Source organism: Hyperoodon ampullatus (genome assembly GCF_949752795.1).
Source record: "Hyperoodon ampullatus genome assembly, chromosome: 9".
Classification (NCBI taxonomy): Eukaryota; Metazoa; Chordata; class Mammalia; order Artiodactyla; family Ziphiidae; genus Hyperoodon; species Hyperoodon ampullatus.
Genome location: NC_136922.1, coordinates 54,717,309 through 54,731,208, shown reverse-complemented (window position 1 = coordinate 54,731,208; position 13,900 = coordinate 54,717,309). Strand labels below are relative to the sequence as shown.

The window sequence follows — 13,900 nt, the reverse complement described above, 5'->3', positions numbered from 1 at the left end:
AACCGGGAGCGGCCGGATGGCCACGTAGGGGAATCCTAGGTTCGGCTCTGGGACCTTCCCAGGACTGTCCAGCCAAGCAGGAGCCCTGCGGACGCCCGGCACCGGCAGGTGGCGCTGGACGGACAATTGACAAGGAGGCGGAGTCTGCCCAGGCAGAGCAGGCTAGTGCTCTGGAGGTTCGGGCGCTGAGCGGGGCTGGGCACCTCCGGGCCGGTGCTGCGGCCGCGACTTACTGTCAGATCACGCCGAGAGACGGGTGAGTTCCTTGAATCGTTCTGGCTTGCCGCTTGTTACCTGCCGCTCGGTGTCCCTGCGAGGCCGGGCACCGGCTCCCAGCATCGGGAGGAGTGTAGGGGGTTGCGAGCCCTCCCAGGACTGAAGCAGCGGCGCTTCGGGGCGAGCGCAACTCAGTTTGCCCCTTGCGCGCCGCTCTGGGACACGCTGCCTTCCAGCGAGCTCTCCGCGGAGCACACCGCTCCATTGTGGCTGGTCCAGGGGCTGGGAGCCGGGGACTCACAGGAAAGCCTTTTCTCTGGGGACTCAAGGGATATGATGAGTTATTAAGTGTGTCCTTAGGTTGGGTTCTGATGGCAAGCTTTCCAACTTGGCAAGATCGCCACGAGTTTGCATAGTATTGATGAATGATTGGTACACGTACTACTTCAAACCGTGCAACTCGTCTTCAAGTTTCCTAGTAACAGAGAGTTTTCATTTTAAGTCCTTGGAACATTAATCCGACTCTTTCAGGATCTCAGTTAGGATTCAGGTTCCCTCCAAATAGTCAATCAAGGCTTTATATGTGTCAGGTGTGAAATCCACTGGAAGGAGTTTGTAGACATAAAATTTACGAACACTTCCAAATTCCTGACTTTGTTCTTTTTGTAAAAAAAAAAAAAAAAAAAAAAAATCCTTATTGAATAAAAGGTCATTCGTTTAGCACACGGAGGAAGCAAGGCCTAACAACACAGCCCAGTGAAGAAAAACATCTCCCTTTCACATAGTTAAATGTGGTAAAGTAAGTTTGCAGTTAAAAGTATAGAAGATTTGGAAATGCAATGCAACTGACCATGTATCCCAGTCACTGAGTGTCTTCATATTCCAAATTCTTCAACATAAACATAAGTCAGTTGGACTGTGTCAATATTTAGCAGGAACTTCAGGTCCTGGTACAGCACAATGGAACAGTCACATCAGAAACAGGCTTTGCTTTTTAATGGAGATGAAAGAGAACTTTGGCTCAAATTCTGGAGTTCCTAACATCTGAATACTGTGCCGTTTCCTGTTGTTTTTGTTGATGAAATGATTTTGTTGTAGAGTTTAAATTATATATTTGGTTAATGTCTGAGGGAAACCAACATATTTTATTTGATATTTTATTTTCTTGGCTTCAGGGTACAAGGTGGACTGTGGGCGACACAGTCAACAAGCTCCCTAACTGCCTGGGGTTTTTCCTTGGCTTTGCTCTTCAGTATGGTCTCCCTACCATGTGGACGAATGGTTGGATACATCTCCAGGGCCACTCTGGCTTTTCACCCAGATTCTGTGCAAAGTGGCCCTCAATCAGCAAATACTACCAACTTGCTAGATGCTCCAGGACCAGGTCCTGAAGAGAGCCCTCACCCTTCCCATGCCACCATCTGTCCATAAAACTTTGTCTTCCTTTCCAATGCATTGCACTACCATGCGGTCAGTTCTTGAAATGTCTGCCTTCTCTCCTAGACTTTAAGCTTTTTGAAAGCAGAGTCTCCATCTCATTTAACTTTATATTCCCACTGCCTACCTGGCTGTTCACAGTATAGTTAATGACTTAATATTGAAAAAGTGTAGATTTGTATGTTAACATCTTTGCCATCCTGAAACTCACAGTTAACACATCTCCCAAGCATGGTGAATTATTTCTTGTATTTGATTACAGTAAGTAAAACTTGTATTCCTAGGCATATACACACCCCCAAATTACTATATTAATAATGTTGGTTAAATCACCAAATGATTTGCAATAATACTTCTTAAGCAAATAGAGTGTACAACCCCTCCAGAGCAGACACGAAATCTCATTTCTCTTTTTCCTCCTCAATGTCTGTCATAGATTTGAGTTCATAGATACTTGAAGATTGGCATATACTTTACTCAGAACTCTTTCAAATGCCAGTGATATACACCTTACTCAAACTAACTTAAGCAAAACAGGGATTGTATTGGCTTGTGTAACTGAAACATTCAGGATCTGGTCTCAGAAACTCTAAATATTTCAATATGCCAGGACTCTTCTGTGGCACTCCTAAAACACAGCCTTTCAGTCCTTTGTGCTGCTATCAGCGTTCACCTTACCAAGAGTGTCTATTCTGTTCATTTTCTGAAACTCAGAGTACATTTTCCCATAAAATCATTTCACCATTATTTCAGATTCCAGTGTCAACCCCAAAAGTCTATTAAACACAACTTCCTGGAGTGTAATCTTATACCAGCAAACTCCAACCTCCACTGACAACATGGTTACTCTCAGAAAACTACATTCCTAATTCTATTTACCTTTGAAGGGAGTTGACTTTCCTCCAACTGAGCACCTGGAGTTAAAGTCTCCTGAAATAAAAGGCAACATCTGACCCTTTGAATTCCATATAGACACCTGGGTCATTCACTGCACTGATAGTTGGACAAAGAAAAACACTATTGACACAAGGGCACTTGTTTGAATTCTTACAGATTATAATGTGAGGTTGAGTCAATCAGTCTATATTTTAAATTGCACTTTATCTGCCACTCTAGCCCTTATATGAGTAAATTTTTCATATTGCCCTATCACACATTAATATCATAAACAGCATACATGCGAAGAAGATAATTATTTTTATTTGCACAGGTGGCTGAGGCCATACTATTTTATAGAATTAATGGAGAGCAGACAAGACATCACAAACCAAGAAGAACTTTGGAAAATAAAGCCCAGGAGAAATCGAGAAGAAGATGGTTATTTGGTAAAATAATAATAAATAAATTAATTAAAATCTATAAATAATTCAAATGCTGTTCCATATCTCCTAGTGTTATAAAAGTGATTTTTACCTTAGTCTGCTGATATCTTTATTCTGATTCCTGGCACTGATACTGTGATGGCTAAAGGGCAGTGTGGGCTATGAGAGGAGTTGTACCTTGACTGTCATGGACTTAGCTGAATAACCTTGAATAAGTCACTGAAAATCCTGGGTCTTGGTTTATCTATAAAGTAAGAGAGTTGGACCAGATCATCTCCAAAGCCCTTCCAATTCTTTCTAACACTCTGTGGGTCTAAGTTTTTTGAAAAAGTCATCGATGCCCATATAACAGTAGTTTTGTAAACTGTTTTTTTCATAGGCTCCATGGCAGCTTACCAAGAGATCACCAAGTTAATTGACGATTCACTGTTTAACCAAATAAATTCAACTTTGGAATAAGAATCATTTGTCACACTTTTGTCCCACATCAAGATTAAATGTTTCTTACTAAATTATTTGACTGAACAAGTGGTGGAAAATTCTGCTTCCAAACTCTTTTTACCTTTCTAACTGATCTCAACTACAGTTTTAACAGAAAGTATTTATTTTATCTTAATTATCTTAATAGGGAAAATAAGGTAGTACAAGTACATACTGTCTAAAATAAGTGTGCATAAAATAAAATCATTTTCATTTTTCAAGTGAACTGTCTTACTTGCTGTTCCATGATTCTTCACCCATAACCAGAAAATTGATATCCATTGATTGTTTTAACATGCAGAGATGGCAGAAGCTGTATAATGCTCAACTCCCTTCTAAATGGAGTAATTGGAAAAAGCATTGGATATAATAGTGATTTGTTACTGAAAGTAAAAGTCAAATGGCAAGAGGTCATTTTTAAACACTAAAAATTACAGAGAACTATGCGAATTAAAGTTACTCTGCATAAAATGAGGAAATGAACAAGATAATCACTAACATCATTCTGAGCATTAAAATGTTATGGGTCTACATATAGAGCTATAAGAAATTAGGAATAACATATTAGGTGAGAAAGTAAATTTATTCATAAAGTAACACAGTATGAAACACTCTGCTGTAAGTTCTTATTTTGAGGGTTTTTTTTTTAATTTGCTGCTATATCAGTCAGTTGGGGAAGTGACGTAATATTCAGTGCAAACTTCTTTTGAATTGTTGACTACCTAGAAATGCAACTGGGTAAAGAAATATAACTTTCTCAGGAAATAAATCATCCCTGTGGGATTTAACTAATATAGCCTTTGTACCGTTTTAATAGACTATTCGTCTATTAGTACTTATACAAATGAGATATTTTATGAATATGAGACTACATGATGGGGGAGGGATAAGTTGGGAGATTGGGATTGTCATATACACACTACTATATATAAGATAGATAACTAATAAGAAACTACTGTATAGCACAGGGAACTCTACTCAATACTCTGTAATGTAATGACCTATATGGGAAAAGAATCTAAAAAAGAGTGGATATACATATATGTATAACTGATTCACTTTGCTGTACAGCAGAAACTAACACAACATTGTAAATCAACTATACTCCAATAAACATTAACTTAAAAAACGGCTACAAGATGGAATTTACATATTTTTATCTAATAGTAATGACTACATTATTCCTGTTCCTTTGTACTTGAATGAATGGAGTTTGCAGAGAGTTGTCCAGTAACCAAAAGAAATTATAAAACAAATACAACTATGACTACTTACAAGTGTTATTATTTTTACCAAAGATGGCTGGATTTTTTTTTAAGTTTTTCAGTTTTTGTTTCCCAGTTGCATTATTTCATTCTTTTACACTTTCAAGATAGAAACACAATGGTCTGAGCTCTAGTGGAGGTATCTGAAGCATGTATTTCTTTTGACTTAAAGAAAAATGAGTAACAGAAATTATGGAGAACCCCCAGTAAGGTAGGATAACTAAGTATACCTTTGATCATTGCCACGTAGTTTATGCCACCTTCCACTAACCAGTATCCAAAAGCAAGGTTCAGAATGTCCCTTTTTACTGATAAGTACAATGAGCAGTAAGTAATTAGTTTGAGAGACATCCCATTGTTTTGTTCAATTTTAAGATGTTCATTTTCTTTCCTTTGTAGAATAAGGATTCAAGAGAGACCAGCGCACCGAAAAGACCTGTGCTTTTGCACTCGCTCCAAACAACCCACTGTGATGAATTTGATTGCCCCCCAGAGCTACAGCACAAACAGGAGCTCTTTCCAAAGTGGCGTTTACCAATTAAAATTGCTGCTATCGTATCATCTCTGACTTTTCTTTACACTCTTCTGAGGGAAATAATTCACCCTTTTGTAACTTCCCATAAACAGTATTTTTATAAAATTCCAATCCTGGTCATCAACAAAGTCTTGCCAATGGTTTCCATCACCCTCTTGGCACTGGTTTATTTGCCAGGCGTGATAGCAGCAGTTGTGCAGCTTCATAATGGAACCAAGTATAAGAAATTTCCACATTGGTTGGATAGGTGGATGGTAACAAGAAAGCAATTTGGTCTTCTCAGTTTCTTTTTTGCTGTACTGCATGCAGTTTACAGCTTATCCTATCCAATGAGACGATCCTACAGATACAAGTTGCTAAACTGGGCATATCAACAGGTAGGATGACATTACTGACAATATCACTAAACTAAAAAGTCTAAGTCTCCAGGCTCCCCTGGTGGCGCAGTGGTTGAGAGTCCACCTGCCGATGCAGGGGACATGGGTTCATGCCCCCGTCTGGGAAGAACCCAAGTGCCGCGGAGCGGCTGGGCCCGTGAGCCATGGCCGCTGAGCCTGTGCGTCCGGAGCCTGTGCTCTGCAACGGGAGAGGCCACAGCAGTGGGAGGCCCGCATACCGAAAAAAAAAAAAAAAAAAAAGTCTAAGTCTCCTAACAAATTAACTGTTTCTTATTTTAATATCAGTACCCCAAACCTCTGTTGAAACCCTGTGTTGAGAAAGTAATCTGCTTTTTAAAAATTTTTATTATAACTCTTCATTGGGGCTTGGTTGTATAATTCTACTTTGAGGAATGTTTTCTGAGCTGAAAACAGTAAACTACAACTTTAACAACATAAACAACTATTTTGTTCATGGACCGAGCCACATTTCAATCTTCTACCACCCTCACAAGATTTCTTTTTAATGCTAATTGTTCCTATTTTCTGCTTATTTACCATATATGCACACATATGACAATTCTAACCAACAAATAACTATTATATAAATTAATAAAACATTATATAAATTTTGTGTTCAAGGAAAAAGATCAATAGCTCCTATGTCATTTCTCTTAGAGAAATGCAAAAATAAAGTCATAAATTTGTGGAGGCCCCTAGTTAGCAGGTCCTCCATAGTAGAGGGAGCGTAGAAGGAGGTTCTTATACTGGAAACAAGTGTTGTTTGCATTTTTTCCTCCCTCTTTTCACCCTCTCTTAGGTCCAACAAAATAAAGAAGATGCCTGGGTTGAGCATGATGTTTGGAGAATGGAAATTTATGTGTCTCTAGGAATTGTGGCACTTGCAATACTGGCTCTGTTGGCTGTGACATCTATTCCATCTGTGAGCGATTCTTTGACATGGAGAGAATTTCACTATATTCAGGTAAATTATATATAAAAAAAACTCTGGTCCCTCAGAGAGGTAAATCTTCTTTTTAAGCTTATAATATCCTCAAGCATATTGACTTTACCCCATAAAAAAAATAACAGATGGTTTTCCAATAGCAAAGATCTCACACTTGTTCCAATTAAAAATGTGCTCTCCTATCATTTTTCCCTCTTGCTGATAAATAGGAGAGGTGTTTTCTAGACATATATAAGAGGCATTACTCAAAGAAAAATATTATTTCTAACATTTGAAGCTTGTTGGACAAGCTTTGGACAAAGCTGTCTATCTAATAACAACAAATGTAATATTTTAGAAATTCAATATTGTTTTCTTAGTTCTCCAAAAGTAAAAAAAAAAATTTTGCCTATCCTCTGATTTTATTCATGCCTTTTAAGTTACACAGCTTTGTACTCTCCTCCTTGAAATATGGAGTTTTATCTACCAAAGGTATTGTAATATCTAATTTTAAAAGTTTCTTTTTCCAAGTTACATTTTATGTAGTTTATTCACTTGAAGTTTCTCAATATTCCTGGAATTCAAAACTGTCTCAGATTTACTGAGGTTAACTTCCTAGTGGTAGATTACACCCTAGAAAGAACAATGGGATCCATGTCTGACAAGATTCAAAGGACTAAACTTAATTCAGTCCTAAGCGCTGCCAAGATTTTTTAAATTATATACATAGCTTTAACTTTTATGGGTAGACATCTTTGGAAATTCCCGCAAAGTCAGTTAATCCTCACTATCCTTTGTACACACCCATGCATATACTCCAACAGACACCTTATCAGGACATCTTATTAAGCTGGAAAGAATGTCTCCATCTGAATTATTTGAATGTGGTTTAGAGATGGTGCCACATTTTCCAGGCACAATATTTGCTGATTTTGTAGGTTTAGCTTGATAGCCATTGGAGTTGTCTGTTCCTCATTAAATAACTCTCTTCTTACATTGCTCTGCCTGTCACACATATGCTGTGCATCACTTTACAGATTTAATTACAAATTCAAGTGCTGTATCTTGACAACCCAACCCATTCCATTCTGTGTACACTACCTAGCCCATAATATGTATACAATACACATTTGGTAAATTGATCTTCAACAGATTACATATATTTTTCAATTAATAATCTAGCAACTTTTCATTTACAATCCAAGAACTGGCTACTCTATGATTTACCTTGGAGATTTATATCTGAAAATATAAACTTAGCTATTTGGTTGTATTCATTGGGGCTTACTGCTGAATAATTGTGAGTTGGATTCATTCTGACAGTCTAGTGAACATTTCCTGTAAAGTGAATAGAAGTCAGAAGATATCTAGAAGAGATATTGCCAGAATTCTATAAAACTACATAGGTGAACAATTCTTTTTAAGTAACTTTATCTGGATGGTGCCAAGTATCCCAATGCAAGCTGATATTTTTCTTCACATCTCCATATCTCTATGTTTTGTTCAAACATTGAAATAATTGTTGGTATTTTTCCACTTTATCAAAATGTTTGTTTTTTTAACAAAGACCAAGCTCATTCACTTTAGTATTAATATACCAAAATCACAGTCAATCACTTTAGTTGCCTTTGTAATTGATAAAGATCACTAATATCAAGTTGATTTTTGCACTGATCTTCAGTCAACCCACCAATATTTATTGAGCACCTAAAATGTGCACAGTATTGTGTTGATTCTGCAGGGATCCTGTGATGAGTAAGACAGAGTCTCTGACTTTAGGTGTCTCTTGATAAGCAGAATTAAGGCAAATGCACAAGAGACAAAGCATCATAAAATAAATGTCATAAGAGAGAAGAACAAGGTATGGAGAAAGGGAAGGCAATGTTATCGATTTTCTGAGACCAAAAGGAGAATGGTTGTGAATTTTCTCAACTTAGATAGCCTGGAGACAAAGGCATTACCCACATGTAAAAAGAGTGGAAATATATGAGTGGACATTGTCGAGAAACATAATAGGAAAACAAATGGAGATGAATGGAAGAATTTCCAAGCAACAAAACAGATCTAGATGATATAGGATGGAATAAACTCTAAATGAACCAATCTCACCAAGATAATTCTTTTTTCTTTTTCAGAGCAAACTAGGAATTGTTTCCCTTCTGCTGGGCACAATACATGCATTGATTTTTGCCTGGAATAAATGGGTAGATATAAAACAATTTGTATGGTATACACCTCCAAATTTTATGATAGCTGTTTTCCTTCCGATTGTTGTCCTGATATGCAAAGCCATACTACTCCTGCCATGCTTGAGAAAGAAGATACTGAAGATTAGACACGGTTGGGAAGATGTCACCAACATTAACAAAACTAAGATGTCTTCCCAGTTGTAGAATTGCTGTTTGCACACATTTTTGTCCAATATTGATATATTTTATCATAAACACTTCAAATTTGTATTTGTTTAATAAAATGACCACTTGAGGATCTTAACCTATCTCTTTGTTTATGGGTGATGTTTGAAATATGTGTATTTCCTTGCAGATTTGATTCAAAGTGAGAAGTTAAATAACCTTTATCACATTCTCTAAATAACCTTTATCACATTCTCTATGTTTAGTAAAGCTGAGCATAAAAAATAATCATATCTGCTTTGTCAGACTACATAGCATTATAAATAATAAAAGGCCTTGAAATACCAGTCCTTGCCACTCCTTAAAAGTTATCATGAACCATGAAAAAAAGATATTATCTGATGGCCAATAGGCACATGAAAAATTGCTCAACATTGCTAATTATTAGAGAAATGCAAATCAAAACTACAATGAGGTACCACCTCACACCAGTCAGAATGGGCATCATTAAAAAGTCTACAAATAACAAATGCTGGAGAGGGTGTGGAGAAAAGGGAACCCTCCTACACTGTTGGTAGGAATATAAGTTGGTGCAGCCACTGTGGAAAACAGTATGGAGGTTCCTCAGAAAACTAAAAATAGAATTACCATATGATCCAGCAATCCTATTCCTGGGCATATATTTGGACAAAACTATAATTCAAAAAGATACATGCACCCCAATGTTCATTGCAGCACTATTTACAATAGCCAAGACATGGAAACAACCTAAATGTCCATCGAGAGATGAATGGATAAAGAAGATGTGGTACACATATACAATGGGATACTACTCAGCCATAAAAAAGAACAAAATAATGCCATTTACAGCAACATGGATGCAACTAGAGATTATCATACTAAGTGAAGTAAGTCAAAAAGAGAAAGACAAACACCATTTGATATCACTTATATGTGGAATCTAAAATATGACACAAATGAACTTATCTAGGAAACAGAAACAATCACAGACATAGAGAACAGACTACTAATTGCCAAGGGGGATGGGGTTGGGGGAGGGATGAAGTGGGAGGTTGGGGTTAGCAGATATAAGCTTTTTTATATAGAATGGACAAATTAAAAGGTCCTACTGTATAGAACAGAGAACAATATTCAATACCCTATGATTTTAAGGAAAAGTTTGATAAATTGGACTAAATAAACAGTTGTCAAAAGATACCATTAAGAGAGTGAAAATGCAAGCTACAGGGTGGGAGAGAATATTGCTACAAAGGGGTCATATCCAAGATATGTTTAAAAACAAAAAAACTCCCATTAAAAAAAATACCCTATGATAAACCGTAATGGAAAAGAATATATATATATATATATAAATTATATATATATATAACTATGAATTATTTTGCTGTACAGCAGTAATTAATACAACATTGTAATTAATACAACATTGTAAATCAACTATACTTCAATTTTTTTTAAGTTTTTATCTGAATCTACCACACTAGTATATCCAATGTTTATGATCGTTGTTAAAGAACTTTCATTTTCCCATAATGGAACACCCATCTCAAAAAACACATGGATTATGACTACACAAGTAAAGCAATAGAATAAGATCAGATACACATCCAGGCAAAATAAAACTCAGGTTTTCCAGGAGAAAAGGTAAATTCAGTTTTCTACATCTGAGTTATGTACAACTCGGTTGAACTTACCTTAATACATTGGCCAAAGCATACCATGAACCAGGTCATCAGAGAGCAAACTATACATCAACTATCAGGGCTTGCTAACCCAACCAACTATACTTCAGAGGTTTTCCATAATTAGCAAAACTAACTACAAACCTTGTCTTTTATACAGATAAATTATTTATTATGAGTAAAGACAATAGAGCTAATACTAATGGTACAAATTAGGAAAAACAATTAGTACATTCACTGAGTGGAGTTCAGTTTTTTACTTTTTGTTCTATTACAAAGGATGATTATTCATTATTACATGGGGGTTAAGGAGCCTTCTGGAGTATAAATTTGAATTTTATACACTATTGGGATTCAGACGTATAGATACATGTCTGCAGATAGTGTTTAGGGTACACAACTGGAAATAGAGTAGACCAGCGGTCCCCAGCCTTTTTGGCACCAGGGACCATTTTCATGGAAGACAATTCTTCCATGGACCAGTTGGGGGTGGGGATGGTTCAGGCAGTAACGCGAGTGATGGGGAGCGATGGGGAGTGATGGGGAGTGGCAGATGAAGCTTCACTCACTCACCTCCTGCTGTGTGGCTGGGTTCCTGCTGGTCTGCAGCCCAGGGGTTCTAGAATTGCAAATCAGATTCAGCAAGGAGGTGTAACTATGGGACCACTTAACTAAGCTTGACACATGTCATACCAGAGTCAACCAGTTCTGCTATGCAGCAGTCAAGTACCTGCATTCCCAACTGCATTGCAAGATGGCAAAATGTTAGCATCTCCAGTTCTGAGGGAGAAATTGAGTTTCAACCTTCCTGGCACTAAGATAGCATTGAGGCTGCAGCTCGGGAACAGGGTTCCAACCTGAAGTGGCACTTCAATGTAGAGACAACATCTGAGTTCTGGCTTGGTTACTGAAGTCCTTGTCTCTGTTAGCCATGGTAATAAGTGGCAACAGACCTATTCTGAAACACAGAATTCCCAGTGATAGGAGAAAGGGAGTCTACAAGGGCCTTAGAAGTAAAGCATAAAAACATCTAGATTCAATTTGTACTCAGGGGCTGTTGCAAACTAGACCATTCACTCTTTCTATCTTTTCTGAATTTTTAAAAATTGTTGGGTAATATTGTTATGAGCAGAAGAAAACAATAAAAGTTGTCTTAAAAAGAATAACTATTATATTCTAGTACAAGCTTAGATTTCCTGTTACTCAATGAAAATGTATAAAGCACCTCCCATATACCAGGCCCAGTGCTAGACAGAGGATATATCAAGATAGAAATGACCTAGTTCCTACTCACAGTCTCATAGGGAAGACAAATTTTAGGACAGCAATGAATTCTAGCTTACTGGTATCACTGAAGAGGGAATGACCAGCTCTGTTTAGAAGGGCAAAGTCAGGAAGCTGTGAGGTTGATCCAAAAAAAGAACTATTTGAGCTGGGGATTAAAGTATAAGTAGGTGTACTTCAGCTAGAATGGGAAAATAGGTAGCATAGTGAGAAGCATGGAGGTGAAAAATAATGGGGTAGAATGTATTGGAAAGACTAACATTCAGGAATAGAGCAGGTGAAGGAAATACCAGGTTGGGTAGGGACACAGGCCAGACAGATCAACAAGTTCATTGTATGACATGAAACTAAATTTGGACTTTGTTCTCTAGGGAATAGGGAAGTCACTGAAAAACTTTAAATGTGGCTTAACATGATAATATTTGCAATTTAGAAAGATTTATCTATAGACTATCCAGGAGATAGATTTGATAGGAGTCAGGGGCAGTGGGAGCAGTCGTACAAAGGGCGAAGGCAAGTTGGAAGGCTGGAAGAATATCTAAGGAGACAACAGCAGTATCCCAGGACAGAGGCATTAAGTTCCCAAACAGAGGTCATTGCAGAGGGGATGGATAAAAGAGGAGAGCTAATAAAACATGGTAGGAAGATTGAATTTCCAGGAACTCATGACCAATAGGCCATGAGAAGTGAGAAGAAGAAAGGCATTTAGGATGGGACTTTCGGGATTCTATTAGCCTGAATGACTTAGAGAATGATGCCATTAAACAGGATAGGGAATTCTACAGGAGAAGCAGATTTTTAACCATAACAAAAACAGAATGAGTATTCTGTGCATTGCATGCTGTTTACAAAACACAGTTGTTAAGGAAGGAATGCCGTGTGGTTTTTTTTGTTTCAGCATAGACAAATATAATTAGGAAACACATATAGTTTGTGGCAGTGAAAAGAAAAAGGAAGGTATTTCTCTGCTCCTTTGATAAGGTGTTTTTTTAACACAGTCACGGAGAACAGTCACACAGGGTCTCCCTGGAGCACAAAGATCACCTAGAAAACTGCTGGCCAGGAGACCAGTGCCTTCCTTCCTCAAACAGAGCTTCCTTTCTGCTCAAAATGAAGGCTGCTGGGGTTTATTTTCTTTAAGCATTGCTCTATAGGGATCTTATAATCTTCAGTTAAAAAAAAAAACTATGAAAATGATGTCTTTTTATTATTTTAATAATGAGTTACATTTAATGTTGTTTTAAGACAATAAAAAAGAAATTTATGATTCTGATCTGATTTTCAGACCATAGAGTTCTAAGGAAGCCTGTAAGAAATTATGGCCTAATGAGCATGGGATCTCTAAACTTAAACATTTGAATTAATAACAAAAATATGTAATTTTAATTGGTAACGTTAATTCTAGAATTTTTTTCCAAGAAAATGAACAAGATATAATAGCTGCTTTTTCTAAAACTGGTCTTCAAGGTAAAAGTGTTAGAAATTTTCCAGTTTGGATTTAATGTTAGGTTTTACTCAGTTATTAGAAGTTGTCCTTTTTTATGCCAGTTTTTCCAGATGTCTTCAAGAGGCCCTTTGAAGAGGTAATAAATTATTTGATCTCTTATTTGTTGAAAATAATCCTATGCTTGAATAAATTAATAAATCACTGACTTGTGACCATTACACATGACCTGAGGCTAAAGTCCACTACCTTCTTCTTCTCAGCTAATTCCATTACTTCAGCTGGTCAAGGAGGCCTCACATTTATTGCCAGTGAGAATGTGACATTCCCAGAATTATTAATGGATGCCCCTTTGAACTGTGCCAAGAACAAGTTGTCAGTTCATGCAGCTACAAAATTATTGAACTGGAAGAGACTGATGGGATCACCTGAGCTCACTAAGCCCTCACCCAGAGGCATGACCCCACTGAAATGAGGCTTCCTCAGCAAAATGTTTGTATTTAGAACAACACTGAAGAAAGAGAAAAAGGGAAAAGA

At 37.3% G+C, this 13,900-nt stretch overlaps 1 protein-coding gene across 1 annotated transcript; it reads left to right on the top strand.

Moving 5' to 3' along the window:
- Window positions 1-2,894: 2,894 nt before the first annotated feature.
- Window positions 2,895-8,971, top strand: STEAP1 (STEAP family member 1; the record flags this gene model as incomplete). Its single annotated transcript, XM_079711749.1, has 4 exons — window positions 2,895-2,978; window positions 5,120-5,632; window positions 6,453-6,617; window positions 8,714-8,971. The coding sequence occupies 4 exons, from the start codon at window positions 2,895-2,897 to the stop codon at window positions 8,969-8,971; spliced, it is 1,020 nt and encodes a 339-aa protein (XP_079567875.1).
- Window positions 8,972-13,900: the final 4,929 nt, after the last annotated feature.